The 17,292-nt window shown below is 47.4% G+C and overlaps 1 protein-coding gene across 4 annotated transcripts in view; it reads left to right on the top strand.

The window, feature by feature from the left end:
- The window catches only part of ATP11B (ATPase phospholipid transporting 11B (putative)), a 293,818-nt gene that overhangs the window by 102,087 nt on the left and 174,439 nt on the right, over positions 1 to 17,292 (top strand). For all 4 annotated transcript variants that reach the window (XM_029616746.1, XM_029616747.1, XM_029616745.1 and 1 more), the window contains exon 11: positions 12,860 to 13,010. In XM_029616746.1, the coding sequence (XP_029472606.1) occupies positions 12,860 to 13,010 (151 nt within the window). The remainder of the gene's footprint in view (positions 1 to 12,859; positions 13,011 to 17,292) is intronic.

Below are 17,292 nucleotides of genomic sequence, written 5' to 3'. Positions count from 1 at the left end.
GAAACTACTCCAGCGAATAGAACCACATCCCGAGGAGGTAGTCCTCATGGCCCTGGAGTGGCCGAGACATCCAATGTTCGCGGATCCTCTATGTCCATGGTTGGCGGATCCTCTGTGCTTTCAGGAGTTTCCAGCGCTTCTGCATCTCCATCTGTTTGGAAGAGGTGGATCGTTTTGTCTAGCAGCATGGCTTTTGAAAGGCGGTGTCGGAAGAGCAAAGGGTATTCCGACACGGTGGTGACTATGCTTTTGAGATCCCGCAAGCCATCCACTTCCTTGGCTTATATTCGAGTATGGAGAGTCTTTGAGTCTTGGTGTTTGGAGCGTGTGTTGATTCCTACCAGAGCATCGGTGTCTGATATCTTAGGTTTCCTGCAATCTGGATTATCCAAGGGTTTGTCGTGCAGTTCCCTTAGGGTGCAGGTAGCGGCCCTTGGTTGTTTCCGCGGTAGTATTCATGGGGTGGCGTTAGCTACACATCCGGATGTGGCATGTTTTCTTAAGGGAGCTAATCATTTGCGTCCTCCTATCAGGCACCCCTGGCCTTCTTGGAGTTTGAATTTGGTGCTTTCGGCTCTGTGTGCGGCACCTTTTGAGCCTCTGAAAAGGGCTATGCTGAAAGATCTCACTTTGAAAGTGGTCTTTCTTGTTGCTATTACGTCTGCTCGTAGAGTGTCGGAACTTCAGACGTTATCCTGTAGAGAACCCTTCTTGAGGATATCTGACTCTGGGGTGTCCTTACGGATGGTTCCATCCTTTCTACCCAAGGTAGTTTCCTCTTTTCATCTGAATCAATCGGTGGAGCTCCCGTCTTTTACAGGCTTAGATCAGTCGGATCCCCTCTCTAGAGGCTTACGAAAGCTGGATGTTCACAGAGCATTGTTGCATTATCTAGAAGTTACAAACACTTTTTGGGTTTCCAACCATCTGTTCTGTGGAGTGGTCCGAAAAGAGGGAATATGGCATCTAAGACTACCATAGCACGCTGGTTAAAGGAAGCTATCAATTCAGCATACTTGCTGCGAGGCAAAGCGTTACCGCTTGGTCTTCGGGCTCATTCTACCCGGTCGCAAGTGGCATCTTGGGCAGAGTGCCAACAAGTTTCACCGCAGGAGATTTGTAGAGTGGCTACCTGGAAATCTCTACACACTTTTGCAAGGCATTACCGGCTGGATGTCCAGGACCCGAGTGCGGGGGGATTTGGAGAAGGTGTGCTCCGAGCAGGCCTCTGCAGGTCCCATCCCAGGTAAGAATGCAGCTCTGGTACATCCCAGGAGTACGTAAAGGGAAATGAAAATTAGTTCTTACCTGATAATTTTCGTTCCTGTAGTACCACGGATCGGTTTGATTTGGATCTGCAGATTGAATTTGTTCTAGGAGTTCACTGGGTTCTGTTCCCATTTGGGGTTGGTGAGCCAGTTCAGAGGCAGTGTTAGTTGTATATAGTTAATAGTTACGTTTTTTTGGCCATTCTGCTTTGATACTGATTCATACTGACGGACTGTAGGTGGCATCGCGGGTATTAGGGCAGAGTCCTTTCTCTGTCTCCATCTGCTGGAGGGGAGGAAAAACCCAGGAGTCTGGACTGATCCGTGGTTCTACAGGAACAAAAATTCAGGTAAGAACTAATTTTCCTTTCACTGAGAGGGTGGTGGATGCCTGGAATGCTCTTCCGGAGGAAGTGGTGAAGTCTAAAACTGTGAAGGATTTCAAAGGGGCATGGGATAAACACTGTGGATCCCTAAAAGGCTAGAGGATGGGAATAAATAAAAAAGCTAAACCGGACGGAGCGGCAGTTACTACCCTTAAGAGAAACATGGGGATAACCTGCACGGAGCGGCAGTTTCTACCTTGGGAAGCTCGCTGGGCAGACTAGATGGACCATTTTGGTCTTTTTCTGCCATCATTACTATGTTACTATATGCCCTGAAACCAGAGATTATACCAGTGATTCCGGTTCTCCAAATCTTCATTCTTATCTTGGCGTTCCTCCTTGTCCAGCAACAATTGTCCATATTGCAATTGCTTTTTCCCAACTTCGTTGGCCTGAGCTTCAAGATGCGTGTCGCAGTCATCCACTCTGCGTCCAATATCTGAGATCTCCTCTCTCAGTTCTGCAGTCAATACTGTCAATTCCTGCTTCATTTCTCGCATATTCTTACACAAATCACAGAACCATTGTCAAAATTCTACTCGTGACGGCATGCCTTGCATCTGCGCTTCTGACCCACTGCTATCAGTAGCGACCTCCGTGACTGACTCACCCTTGTCCGTGGCTTCATCCATACGTCACTTTCACATAAGAAAATTGCTTGAAATCTGGGCCTTTATTCTTCAATGAGCCGCATTAGAAGCCAAATGCTTGGTGAATAGGCAACAATTCTAAAAGAAAAAAAAAGTAGCTTGGGGGAAGCTGGATCTCAGATTCAGGCAGCCATCTTTCCTGATGGGAGAGGGGTGTGGCCACCAAGAAACATTTCTGAGAATGCAGCCCTGGAAGTTCTGGATTTCACTTTCCTACCTAAGATCCTAAATTTAGTTCTAGAACCTCCCTCCAACACCTTCCTATGTCATTGAAACTCACATATACCACAACAATTTGCTTCTCCCCAGCACACTCTAAAATCTTACTTAGGTGGTGCATGAGGTCAGCTAACTTTGCACTAGGCAGGCAAGTTACCAAGCTATCCACACATCCATCAGCCACTCAGTTATTTTCCTAATGATTGAATCATCAACTACAACAGCTGTCTTAACCCTTCCTTCTGGGCAGATGCTCTTGGAGAGAGATTCTCAATGTGAGAGGATAGAGCATTACCTGGAGGGCAGGTCTTAGCTACAGGATCACATCTTTCCACATCAAGGTGATGGTCTCCTGCCAGGTGACCTTGCTCCTCCAAAGCAGCACAAGGGCTGCTTGGCTAGAGTTGAGGCCATTCTGTTATGTTCCTGAAAGTCTCCTCTATGAACTTCTGTCTGCCTCAGCTCTTCCAGGCCTGCCACTCTGACCTTGAGATTGGACTCATTCTCCGAGAGCCAGAAGCTCTTTTTATTTATCTATTTATTTATTTATTAATTTTACAAAATTCCAAGCATCAAACTTGAATTGAAATGCATAACCCATATATAATTTTTATCCTATATCATAAAGATTTTAAATCTTACATTTATACAAAATTCAGCTAGAAGAAATTTAACATAATCACATTATATTAAAGCACTAATCAAGCATAAGCCCTCAATTAACTGGAATCAAGTTTACCAAAATCTCAAAAAATTACAAATTTAAATATAAATCAGATAATGACCGTACAAAGGGACTCAGATTTATTCCTTACAAAGACCTCTGATGACAGCATTATAGAGTTATTGGACTAGAAGTTGGGAGCACACTAGGTAAACTCTGTTTTTTACTGGCCAGAAAGGAAATTAATTGGGAAAGTTGATAGAATACATAAGAAGTACCCAAAGATTTAATTAGACATTTACATGGATGTTTTAAATAAAATTGTAGTCCCATTTGTATTACTTGTGGTTTCAGCACTAAAAACTGTTGCCTTCGTTTTTGTGTCTATAGAGAGGTCTGGAAAGATCTGGACCTTATGTTTCAAAAACACCTCATTTTTATAGACAAAATATCTCTTAAAGATCCATTCTCTATCCACTTCTATCAAAAATGTTACCACAATTGTTGATGTCTCTACTATTTCTTCTTCTGTTTGTTCTAATACAGCAGAAATATCAATCTTTGATGTTTCCCTTAGTAGTAAAACCTGAAAATCATTTTGATCTAATTGTACCCTCTTTTTTGAAGGAATACAATAAGCCTTAGATATTATAGGCAGGGCTTCCTCTTTAAGATGCAATATTTCTATCATGTACCTCCTCCAAAGATCTTTTGGAGGCATGTAAATTAACTTAGGGAAGTTTATGCAACTTAAGTTCTTAACACGGTATTGATTTTCTAAATTTTCAAGTTTTAAATGCAGAATCTGGTTTTCTTTGATCAGTTCTTGCTGCACATTCAAATTACATAAAATCTTATTATCAAAAGATTGTACTTTTTCTTTATTTTTCAATACCCCTTCTTCGGCTACTACCAAGCATTGATCTATTGACCTTAATTGAATTAGAAACATTTGCCATCTGAGATGCAATATTTAAATTTAAAGTCTGTATAGCCTCCCATATTGATTCTAATGAAAAAACTTGAGGCCTTTACCAGTCTTTGATGGAAAGTTAATACCTGATCTTGTATAGTTATTGTTGTTCCCAACTTCTGTCCCTCATCTCTTGCAGCATTCTCTCCTGATATCTGCTCAAATTGAATTACTGTTCCCTGTACGTACCTGGATCAGTCCAGACCGTGGGTTATGTCCCCAATCCAGCAGATGGAGTCAGCCAAAGCTTTGAGGGGGCGTCACCATAAGTAGAACTACCCCCTCTGCAGGAGTTCAGTATCTTCTGACTCCAGCAGATGCGAGTAGGGAATTTGGAGTGCTCCCAATTCAGCATAAGCCTTTAACTTTGTCTTTGACTGATTTTTCTTGGGCTATTGCCTATTTATTTTGAATCAGGTTTGAATCAAGTTTCTTTAAAAAAAAAAAAAAAAAATATTTGATTGGGTTAATTAACTAATTGAGGGGTTCAGCTTTGGGGAGGCGTGGCTTACCCTCTGTTTGTGTCTTCTCTTTTCTATTCTACAGACGGGGTAAGTTGGTGTTTCTTTTGCCTTTCAGCTCCCCAAAAACCCCTGGTACCTCGCGGAGGCCGGCAGCACCGGCCTCTCCGCGCTTGCCACACTGACAGCGGCCATCTTGAGCGCCTCGTGGGCGGCTCGAGAAGGCAGGCAGGCAGGTTTTTGTTTTTGGCGGGTAGTGCGGCCAGGAGGGCCCCCCCGCGCCGTCTTACTCCTCACGTCGGCGGGCAGTGCAGGCCATCGGGCCCCCCCGCGGCGGCGGCGTTTCGACTCGCGGGACCCCGAGCCTCACTTTTTTATTCTTTTTGTGAACTTTCGTTTTTCGCGGTTTTTTCGGCGATACGATGCCGCGGCCGACGCGCTGCGCGGCTTGCGGCGAACCGGGGTCCCGCATCTCCAGGGAGGGCATCTGTGCCCGGTGCCTTCCCGGGGGGGAAGGCACCTCACAGCCCGTCGCCGATTTCTCTTTTCTCGCTCCTCTGCCCGGGCGCCGGGGGCGGGCCCCTCCCCCAGGCCTGGCGGGAACGGCGGCCATCTTGAACACTCGGCGCCCCGAAGTATCTCAGGAGAGGTCGACTGACAGGGAGTCGGAGCCGGATTCGCCCCCGACCTTGCTGCCGGAGCAAGGCCCGCAGGGGCGGGAGAGCGCAGACGTGCCCCCCTCCAGAGCCCCCGCGGCGAGACCGGGGTTTTCCCCGGAGTTTGTCCTGCTGATGCACACGGCATACCTGCAGGGTCTGGATGCACCGGTGGACCCCCCCCCTGCCAAGACATGCCGGACCTCGCCTGCGGCTCAGGCCCCCCCCCGTTGCGGCGGGAGCGGGGGCCCCGCGCCTTCCCGCACGTGCTCGGGTTTCGCCAGCGACAGGGGGAGCGGCGCCGGACCCAGTGGACACTGATCCGGACGTCATGGATCTGGGGCAAGGGGACGCCACGACGGAGGGGGACGACCCGCGTACGCTGCGCCTCTTCCAGAGGGAAGAGCTGGACGAGCTCATTCCACGCATCATTCAGGAGCTGGATCTGGATCCGCCGCCTGACCCGCCTGCTCCAGTAGCGCCGGCGGTGGTCACATCCTCGAAGAAAGGAGATCCGGTCCTGGCGGCCCTGCGCCCGAGGGCGCGGGCTTTTCCCATTCACGACTCGTTCCTGCAGCTCCTCACGAGGGAATGGGATACCCCCGAAGCGTCTCTGAAGGTGGGTCGTGCCATGGAACGGCTGTACCCGCTACCACAAGACTTCCTGGATCTCATCAAGGTTCCGAGAGTTGACTCCGCAGTCTCGGCGGTCACAAAGAGGACGACAATACCGGTGACAGGGGGCATGGCCTTGCGGGATACGCAAGATCGCAAATTGGAGATCTTCCTGAAAAGAGTCTTCGAGGTCTCCGCGCTGGGTATGAGAGCAGCGATGTGCAGTTCACTCGCCCAGCGGGCAAGCCTCCTGTGGGTTCAACAACTTCTCACCTCCCAGGACCTGCCAGCGGCGGAGGCCGCCCAGGCGGACAGGTTAGAAGCTGCAGTGGCGTACGGGGCGGATGCCTCGTATGACCTGTTCCGCGTCCAGGCAAGGGCTATGGTCTCGGTGGTGGCGGCCAGGCGGCTGCTGTGGCTTCGCAACTGGGCGGCAGATACGTCTTCCAAGTCGAGTCTGGGCTCCCTGCCCTTCAGGGGTAAGTTCCTCTTTGGGGAAGATCTGGACCAGCTCATCAAGTCGCTGGGGGAAAATGCGGTTCACCGCCTCCCGGAGGATAGATATCGCCCTTCCCGGGCGTTCGCTTCGTCCCGGACTAGAGCCAGAGCGCAGCGGCGTTACAGGAACTACAGGCCGGGGGGCTCCAGGCCGCCCGCTCCCCGGTCCCAGCCCTGGTCGCGCTCCTTTCGCGGCCGCAGGCCCGTGCGCCCCGCTCTCGGGACAGGTAACCCCTCCCCCAAGTCCTCACAATGATGCCAGAGGCGCCCACTCCGCCGTCCCCAGGATCGGGGGGCGGCTGAAGTTTTTCTACAGGGAGTGGGCGCGGATTACCTCAGACCAGTGGGTCTTGGACACCGTAAAGCAGGGTTACACATTGGAATTTGTCCGGCCACCGAACAGTCGTTTCGTATTTTCCCCTTGTGGCTCGGCCCTCAAGCGGCAAGCGGTTCAGTCAACGCTGAACAGGCTTCAGGAGATAGGCGCTATTGCGCCCGTGCCCTTCGGAGAGGTGGGCTTGGGCCACTATTCAATCTACTTCGTTGTGCCAAAGAAGGACGGGTCCTTTCGGCCCATTCTGGATCTCAAGGAGGTCAACAAGTCCCTTCGAGTGCTCCGTTTTCGCATGGAAACGCTGCGGTCGGTGATCGCAGCAGTGCATCGGGGGGAGTTCCTTGCCTCCTTGGACCTCACGGAGGCTTACTTACACATCCCCATTCGGCCGGATCATCATCGTCTTCTGCGATTCAAGATACTGGACCAGCACTTCCAGTTCATAGCTCTCCCGTTCGGACTGGCGACGGCACCACGTACCTTCACCAAGATCATGATAGTCGTGGCTGCGGCTCTCCGGAGGGAGGGTATCCTGGTTCATCCCTATCTAGACGATTGGCTCATTCGCGCGAAGTCGTTCACCCAAGGCCAGGCAGCCGTGTCCAGGGTGGTACAGTTCCTGCATTCCCTGGGATGGGTGGTGAACTTTTCCAAGAGCTCCCTCGTACCCTCACAGCGCTTGGATTTCTTGGGGGCGACCTTCGACACCCGGCTGGGCAAGGTCTTCTTGCGACAGGACAAAGCGCTCTCTTTGCGGGATCACATACGACGATTCTCTGCGTTACTGGAACCCACCTCCTGGGATTACCTGCAACTCCTGGGGGTGATGGGATCCACCATCGATATGGTCCCCTGGGCGTTTGCGCATTTCCGGCCCTTACAGTGGGCGCTCCTCTCCCGTTGGAGCCGGTATCGCAGGACTACCAGATGATTCTGCCACTTCCTCAGAAGGCCAGGGACAGTCTGGACTGGTGGTTGGATCCGGCGAACCTAGCCCGAGGCGTGTCCCTCGACTTACCGGATTGGGTGGTGGTAACCACCGATGCCAGTCTAGCGGGCTGGGGCGCGGTCTGCGATCGCAGCGCCACGCAAGGAACGTGGTCGGCGGTGGAGGCGACGTGGTCCATCAACCGTCTGGAGACCAGGGCGGTCAGGCTCGCCCTGCGGCACTTTCTCCCGCTCCTTCGAAACCGGGAAGTCAGAGTGCTATCGGACAACGCGACCACCGTGGCCTACATCAATCGCCAAGGAGGCACGCGCAGCCCACAGGTCGCGCTGGAAGCAGCGCTGCTCATGCAATGGGCGGAGCGTCATCTCGTCCGGCTGGCAGCGTCACACATCGCCGGAGTGGACAATGTTCAAGCGGACTTCCTCAGTCGCCAACGGCTGGATCCCGGGGAGTGGTCTCTGTCCGACGAGGCGATGCAGCTCCTCGTCCATCTGTGGGGGGCCCCCCACCTAGATCTGATGGCATCCGCTCTAAACGCCAAGGCTCCCCGCTTCTTCAGCCGGCGAAGAGAACGCGGTGCGGAGGGGGTGGACGCCCTGGCACTCCCATGGCCGGCACATCTGCTGCTCTACGCATTTCCGCCGTGGCCCCTAGTGGGACGGATGCTCCGCAGAATAGAAGGGCATCCGGGGGCTGTGATCTTCGTCGTCCCGGAATGGCCCAGGCGACCCTGGTTCGCGGACCTGCAGCAGCTGGTGGTCGACGGCCCGTTCAGGCTGGGGCACCTCCCCTTCCTCTTACACCAGGGCCCGGTATAAGAGGAGCAGGCAGAACTCTTCTGTCTTGCGGCCTGGCTTTTGAGAGGCGACGCCTCCGGCGCAGGGGCTACCCGGAGGCGGTAATATCCACGTTGCTGCGGGCGTGCAAGACGTCCACGTCGGTGGCCTACGTTCGCGTCTGGAAGGTGTTCGAGCTGTGGTGCGCCAGCCAGGACACCAGCCCCACGACGGCTTCGGTCCCTCAGATCCTTCAGTTACTGCAAGACGGGGTGGACAAGGGACTAGCCTACAACTCGGTGAGAGTCCAAGTTGCCGCTCTTGGTTCGTTGTTGCGTGATGGAGGTTCTCTCTTGCAGCACACGGACATTGCTCGGTTCCTCAAGGGTGTCAAGCACCTCCGGCCTCCGCTACGGGATCCTTGTCCCTCCTGGAGTCTCAACCTGGTGCTGCGGGCCCTGTCGGGGCCTCCGTTCGAGCCTTTGCGCACTGCGACACTCAAGGATCTCACTCTCAAGGCGGTATTTCTGGTGGCGATCTGTTCCGCTCGGCGTATATCAGAGCTACAAGCGCTGTCGTGCAGGGAACCCTACCTCCGGTTCTCCGACTCTGGGGTCTCGATCCGCACCGTTCCTTCCTTCCTACCGAAGGAGGTCTCTGCTTTTCATGTGAACCAGACGGTGGAGTTGCCGTCCTTCTCCGCCTACGAGCCGAAGGCTCTCCGACTCTTGGATGTTCAACGCACGCTGCGTATATATCTGGAGGCTACCAACGAGTTCCGGACTTCCGACCATCTGTTTGTCCTTTGGTCCGGTCCGAAGAAAGGCTCCCAGGCCTCCAAGACAACCATTGCGAGATGGCTGAAGGCGGGTATTGCCGCTTCCTATGTTGGGGCGGGGCGGACGCCTCCGCCTGGCATTGTAGCGCATTCTACAAGGTCTCAGGCGGCCTCCTGGGCGGAGGTTCGCTCGGTCTCATCCCAGGAGATCTGTCGGGCGGCTACCTGGAAGTCGTTGCACACGTTCGCGAGGCATTACCGCCTACACCTCGCCTCTTCAGTCACGGGACATTTTGGTGAACAGGTTCTCCGAGCAGGCCTCGCAGGACCCCACCCGATTTAGGGAAGCTTGGGTACATCCCACGGTCTGGACTGATCCAGGTACGTACAGGGAAAAGAAAATTATTACTCACCTGCTAATTTTCGTTCCTGTAGTACCATGGATCAGTCCAGACGCCCACCGCTCTTGGGTTTCTACTCCTGCTTCACCTTGCTCGTGGGAACGGTAAGGGTATCTGTACTTCACCACTTGTCAGTTTTTCACTGTTGTTCCAGCGCCTCACAAGTTGAATTGTTGTCTCTGCAGCCTCCTACACGTTGTAGGACGCCCATTGTTAGTCTGTTGTTACAGTTCCATGGCTGGTTGTTGCCAATTTTCTATAAACTTGATTCAATGAGGGGGTTCGGGTTTTTCTACTCGGGCTTTGATATACTCGATACTGAACTCCTGCAGAGGGGGTAGTTCTACTTATGGTGACGCCCCCTCAAAGCTTTGGCTGACTCCATCTGCTGGATTGGGGACATAACCCACGGTCTGGACTGATCCATGGTACTACAGGAACGAAAATTAGCAGGTGAGTAATAATTTTCTTATCCTTCTGCATTTAGATAAATAGGCTCCGGAGGAGCTCCGGAGGAGATTCTATCGATAGGCCAACTTCCAGCTCCGATAGATCTCCCTTCTTTATCTGTATGCTTCTCAGTGCAGGATTTTCAGGCAGGGATCTATCCTCCGGAGTTAGAGATGTTAATGATTCTAGACTGGGTTCGGGCTCTTCTTCCCCCCCCCTAAGCCCAGTCAATGAATCTTCCAACGGAGTTTTTCCTGTTTCCCTATGAATGTGGGCATCCATGGGGCCTACCACAAGTTGGGCAGTGGGAGGCTCCGAAGCAAGTTGCTCCCTCGCCCTTCTCTTGCGAGCGGAATGCGGCATTCACAAGATCACTACTCCTGATGAAAGACAGGTATACCCACAAACATTCAGGCCAAAAGTACTTGATTCCAGAAGGAAGTATTCAAGGAGTCAGAGAGAGAGAGTTAATCAAAAGAAAAATATTTTATCCCACATCTGGAGAAGAATTAACTTTTTCAAATAATTCTGGAACAAAGCCGCGCGGCTTTGGCGACGAGCCAGCGGCGACTACGTGCCGCAGATAGGCAGTTTTTATATCCTTATGGGCATCGCTTAGCTGATATCACTAGGGGAATTCCCGGATGTACCTGCCGTTGGGGCAGTCAAAATCACCAGTACCCCCGGTAAGGCCTTTGGGGTCTCTCCCGTCACTCTGCTTTCTCCTTTTGTCCTCCAGCCAGAAGCTCTTTACACTAGGTGCATACATACAACCTCTCACCAATAGGGAGATAATCATACATGCGTCACTTGGTGGCCAGATATGATATTTCAAATTTGCTATCTTAATGTACCAATATCTTTAGTGACTGCCTTTGTTCACATCTGAAGAAGGAGCTTTAGTGATCTGGAAAACTGCCGTGTGTGTTTTTGAAATGTTGAGCAATGCATGGAGGTTATAGCTTTCTTTTCCTGATATTGTCTTTGAATTCTCTGTAGCAACAATGGGTGACACACAGAGGTATTGGGGGAGAAGTGGAATTAGTTAGTCTGTGCCTGTTGAAGTGTTTCTGGAGAGAGGTAGGATTTGGCTTTCAAGGTCAATATACCTGGTTCCTTTAGCTTGCTATCGTATATAAGCAAACAGCAGTGGATGCGGCCTGTGTGCACCAGGTGTGACAGTGGTGACGGGCTTAGAAGAATATTCTGTGGTCGTATTATCTTAATCTACGCCCTCATTAAGTTAACTAAGCTAAAGTGTTCCATTAAGGTGCAAGGGTCAACAACTCCAGTCCTGGAGTGCCACCATCTGATTTTCAGGACTTCCACAAATGAATATGTATATGAGAGATTTGCACATACTGACTCTTTCATATGCAGATATACCTCATTCATGTTCCTGAAACTAGACCTGTTGGTGGCACTCTTAGATAGGGGTTGCCTACCCCTGTGTCAAGGTACATTAGTGCAGAAATGTCATACATCCACAAACATAAATTGTCTAAATTTTCTCCTCCATTGTTTTGGGTCTGGCTTTCATATGCTTTCAAACCCCTCACAGAGCTGGATGGGAACTGCTTCTGGGACATGTGCTTCACGAGAGCCAAAACCTTGTCCGGGAAGACATGAGCCTGTTCTTTGCATGTACCAGGCCCCCATCCTCAGACTATATACTGGTGAATTTATTTTTTATTTTCTCAGATTAAGTACATAGACTACTATACACTCTTCAAGAGCATTTCAGCTTTGCTGATGTTTTGTGTCGACAAAACAAGTATTTAATATGAATCACATTATTAGCCATCTGTTTAACTTGTCTCTGTTTTAAGTGATAAAATCATTCATAGGTTTTAGTGCATATCATGGCAGACCTCTGTATGTTGCAGTTTGTTGGATTTTGTGTTTTTATTTTATTCTTCCTGGCACTGTTTCATCTTCTCTGCTTTCATCTGGTGCGGTCTAGTCTGTTTTAGAAATGCGGCACTGTTAGAATTAATTATTGTGTGGTTAAATTTAAGTCAGTTCCATAAAGCACTGTTCTGTGGGGAAGTCAATATCCACATGTTGTGCGTATACAGAGTGTACACCCTAGAGGCAATTGAAGTACAGGTGACACATTTGGCACTTGAATGCTCAGAACACAGCTACGTGAAGAATTAAAGCTGTGATTTTTAACAGCCTGTTGGCCCTGGAAGCATTTGTCTGTTGCAGGCACAGTGTTACATACTGGGTAATACTGCGTTATTTAATAAAGAATAACAACCAGCGGGAACATGGTGTTTTATAAGAGCTGCTGACATTGCACGCTCTCTTTATTTATTTGCAGCAATTTGAGATTTTCCTGCTCCAATAAAATGCCCAAGATGAGGTAGAATGGTATAATTCACATTGTTAAAACTATAATTCAATAAATGCATAGGATAAAAGTAACATTTAAAATAATTAAATCATAATAGCAATTCAGAAACATAAGCAAATCATTAAAAATCTCAAGGAATATAACTGACAGAATAAATCTATAACTTTTTCTCCCTCTAAATTATTCTTTATGATTTGTATATGGTAGTGAGCAACTATGCAAGACTTTGCAATTAGGAGGGGGAGTGGGGCTTTTCACAGTTCTTGGTGAATATTCTTCAGTTTGGATTCTGATGTTTGTTTCAATCATTTGAAAACTTCTGGCATATAGTCAACTTCAGAAATTGCAAATGTTTGATTGTCGTCATGGCTGGCTAAAGAGAATATCTCTAAAGGAAACACTCACTTTTTGTTCTCTTATAGATCCATGAACACGTTTTTAATTATTTATCTAATAATCCTCCTTTGTGAGGCCTGTTTGAGCACCATCCTGAAATATGCATGGCAAGCCGAAGAGAAATGGGATGATCCTTGGTATAACCAGAAAACGGACCATGAGAAAAACAGCAGCAAGGTGGGTTGCTGTTCCTAAAACAATTTTCTGTAAATAGCATATAATTATTTATTTTATTTGTCGTGTTTTGTATACCATCATTCGGTTTCACCATCAGAACGGTTTACAGAAATTGGTAGGTGTGTGTGTTAAAGCAAATTACAACATAAAGTCATCAAATCATGTTACTAATTCGTTTAAAGTTGTGGTTAGTTGATATAATATGTGCTAGTACAAATAAGGTGGGGTTACATGGTGAGGTGGATGGGTAGGAAAGTAAGTGGGATGAGTCGGCCGAGTTAGTGAAACAAGCTTTCAGGTTGTGCATTTAGTTAATATGCAGTTAAATATGCTATTTTATGCTAGGTATAAATGACAGAATTTCGAGAGGTCTTAGGAATGTCATTGTTCATGTAGTGGACTGTAGTTTCTTGTTGCTGGTGTGCAAAGGTTTTTGGCAGTGCGATTGATAATGTGCATTTGCGTAGGCTTTGGTGAACAACCAGGTTTTCAGTTCTTTTTTGAAGGTTTTCATGATGGGTTGCGTTCTTAGTTCATTTGGGATTGAGTTCCATAGTGATGGGCTGACGATGGATATAGCTCTTTCACGGGTTGTATTTAGTAGTGTGGATCTGGTTGGAGGGATTTTGAGGAGGCCTTTATTCTTTGAGCGTAAGTCTCGTTTCGGCGTATGGAGCTCGATGGTTTTTATTAGCCAGTTGGATTGTTGTCCTATGATAAGTTTATGTAGGATTGTTAGTACTTTGTAGTCAATTCAATATTTTATTGGGAGCCAGTGTAGTGCTGTAAGAGTTGGCGTAATGTGATAATGTATCTTTGTTCCGGTTAGGATTCTGACAGCTGCGTTCTGCAGAATTTGTAGCGGGCAGATGGTTGCAAGCGGTAGGCCCAGTAGTAGGGAATTGCAGTAGTCAGGGCTGGCGAAGATGAGTAGCTGCAGAACAGTTCTGAAGTCATCGTGTGAAAGGAAAGGTTTAAGGCGTCTTGAGGGTAAGTAGTTTGTGGTATCCTTCCTTGATCTTGTTAGTTATGTGGATTTTGAATGATAGGTCTTTGTCAATGGTAATCCCTAGGCTTCGAGCATGCGAGACAGGAGAGATTGATGATTTTGGGTTTTCCATTTTGAGTGGTTGCACGAGAGTGTTGTTGTTCTTTCTATCTAGTATGATTATTTCAGTTTTGTCGAGGTTTATTATGAGTTTTAGGACGGATAAGCATTGTTTAATTTCCGTGAGAATGTAGGTTAGTCTTTTGTAGGTTTCTTCTAATATGTTCTGTATAGGAATAAGTATTTGTATATCGTCGGCGTATATGAAGTGAGTCAGACCAAGCCTTTCGAGTGTGTGACAAATTGGTAGAAGGTAGATGTTGAATGTTTCTGATAGGGCAGATCCTTGGGGAACTCCAGTGTTGAGATTGACTTTGTTCGAGAGGGTGTTGTTGCATAGTATTTGGAAATTTCTGTAAAGGTGTCCCTGTGGCTCCTATTTCCGATAGTCTGTCGAGAAGGATAGTATGGTTGACTGTATCAAAGGTGGCCGATAAGTCTAGAAGGATTAATAAAAAGTTTTGTGGTTGCAGGCCTATATATTTTTCCAGATATACAGATATTTTTTCTGCTTAATGCTTGATAAAACATTATCACTTTTTATTTTTGTTTTTTTACTGTAGCATTTTTGTTTTGTTCTCGTTTTGGCTTACGGCTTTAAGGTTGCCAAAATAGTGGCAACACCAGTGGGGAGAGCCAGTAGAATGTAAGGTATAAGCAGCAGAAAAAAAGTGAAGAGACCTAGTCTGGTCTATAGAGGGGATATCTCCAGTCAAGAAGCGTGTAATCAAAATTTGTCTGAGGTAAACCTAATGATGTGAGTCATAAGACTTCAGCGTATACCCTTCAGGAAATGGAGATATGATAAACACTCAGATACCTCAACTTCAGTGGCAAGAAAGTTCCGGGATAAGGGTTGGTGGCATAAAGTGAGGCTAAAGAGGGTAGACTCCAAGCAATATATTGCCTAGAATTCTGTTACACTCCCAATCCTGAATGCAGATGGTTACCTTGTGTGGAAAGTGTAATACACAAGGGCTACCACCAGTGTCTACTAAAAAGTACAAGTTTCATCTGCTTCTCCAAGCCTCTTCTATCCCAGAGGCATAATGCCTTCTATCCAATTTGAGCTCTGGTCTCTGCAAAGGAGGAGCATGCTGCTGCTCTGGCACTTGTGGTTAAACCACACATTTAATCTGCTTTAGGCTGTGGGGCCACCTGGGGTTAATCTAGACAGAAAGGATTGTTGGGGGGTACCTGGACATATGTACAACTTTCAGTTCCTTCCTGGGAAACCTCCTGGAACATGGATGGCAGACAGGGCAAGGTCTCCCTGTGGGAAATACACTGCCCTGATTGTGTAGAGAGGCTTCAGGTTCATAGCCTGTTATCTGACCTGCTTGTGAGGTGCTGTTATCTGACCAAGTCCTCTCTTTAGATAAGTTCGATATCCTGTGGCAGCTGGAAAACTCCACAGGTCTAAGCACTTAAGTCTTCATACTAAAGTCCTTCTCCTGCTTTTTTTATCATGTCTTCTCCAGATTTTGAGGGGGTCTGTGTTACCATCAGAGGGCAATTGAAAATTATAACCACTGGAAAGTTAGAGGCAAAGCATTGATAAGGCAGAGAGAATTTGAAAAGAAGTTTGCTGTGGAAGCAAAAATTCATAATAAAAAGTTTTTTTCAGGTAATTCAAAGCAAAAAGCCTGCGAGGGAGTCAGTTCGTCCATTAGATGATCAATGGGTAAAAGGGGCACTTCAGGATGACAAATCCATAGCAGAGAGACTAAATTAATTCTTTGCTGTGGTATTCACTTAAGAAAAATGTAAGAGAGAGACCCCCTACCAGAAATAATATTCAAAGGTGATGATTCAAAGGAACTTAAACAAATTTCAGTGTACCTGGAAGATGTACTAAGGCAAATTGACAAACTAAAGAGTAGCAAATCACCTGGACCAGATGGTATACATCTCAGAGTGCTGAAAGAACTGAAAAATGAAATTGCAGGCCTGCTATTGGTAATTTGTAAACTATATCGTTAATATAGTCTATCGTATCTGAAGACTAGAAAGGGATCAAGGGGTGATCCCAGAAACTACAGACCAATGAGTCTGACGTCCATGCCAAGCAAAATGATAGTTTCTGTCATAAAGAACAACATTTCTGAACATATAGATAAGTATAGTTTAATGGGACAAAGTTAACATGGATTTAGCCAAGGGAAGTCTTGCCTCACCAATCTGCTAAATAATTTTGAGGGTGTAAATAAAGATGTGGATAAAGGTGAGCCAATTGATATAGAGTATCTGGATTTCCAGAAAGCATTTGACAAGAGTCCCTCATGAGAGACGACAGGAAATTAAAATTTCATGGGATGGGGGCAGTGTCCTATTGTGCATTGCAAACTGGTTAAAAAAAAACAGAGAGTAGGGCTAAATGGTAAATGTTCTCAAAGGAGAAAGGTGAATAGTAGAGTGCCCCAGGGATCTGTTCTGCGACCACTGCTTTTTAACATATTTATAAATGACCTGAAAACAGGAACATTGAGTGAAGTGATCAAATTTGTCGATGACACAAAGACCCTGACTGATGTTCACAGCTAATTGAAAAAAAAAAAGTCTTTAAATTCATAATAAATATTGGTGGATGCATGGAGTAGCCTTCCTATAGACACGATGGGGGAAAAACAGTAACTGAATTTGAGAGAATGAGATGATATTTTGGATGGAAAAATAAGGGGAAAACCATAGATAGATAAGGTTTGCAGTATTGCAAGTAAAATAGATTGATACCTAAACTCGGAAGGGGCTGTCATCTGTTTCTCTTATCAATGCCCTTGTAGTTTCCATATAATATCTACTAATACAGCGCCTGTCATCGCCATTTAGCTGAACAACTCAAGTAGTGAAGAGCAGCTCGGATGACATCAGGATGAAATTTGATCTAGACAAAGGTGCTAAGGGTGACCTTCCTGAAAGAGAAAGCTAAGTAAAACAGAAAACATCTGTTTGACTGAAAACTGCTGTATAAAGTAACTTGAGCAGGAAAGTGTATGCAAATATCCAGGAGTAGAGGAAGGTGCCACAATCAGCACAAATCAGCGAGAGGAAAGGTCAGCAGAAGACTGAAACGGATATTAAAAAAAATACTGTAACAAATACAATAGGATAAAAACCATGAATGTTTGTAGTCCTCTCACTCTCGTACAGCTTTGGAATTGAGGTCTGGCCTCA

Source organism: Rhinatrema bivittatum, chromosome 9, assembly GCF_901001135.1.
Source record: "Rhinatrema bivittatum chromosome 9, aRhiBiv1.1, whole genome shotgun sequence".
Classification (NCBI taxonomy): domain Eukaryota; kingdom Metazoa; phylum Chordata; class Amphibia; order Gymnophiona; family Rhinatrematidae; genus Rhinatrema; species Rhinatrema bivittatum.
Note: the sequence above shows the minus strand (reverse complement) of the source record. Positions and strands in the feature narration are given on the sequence as shown.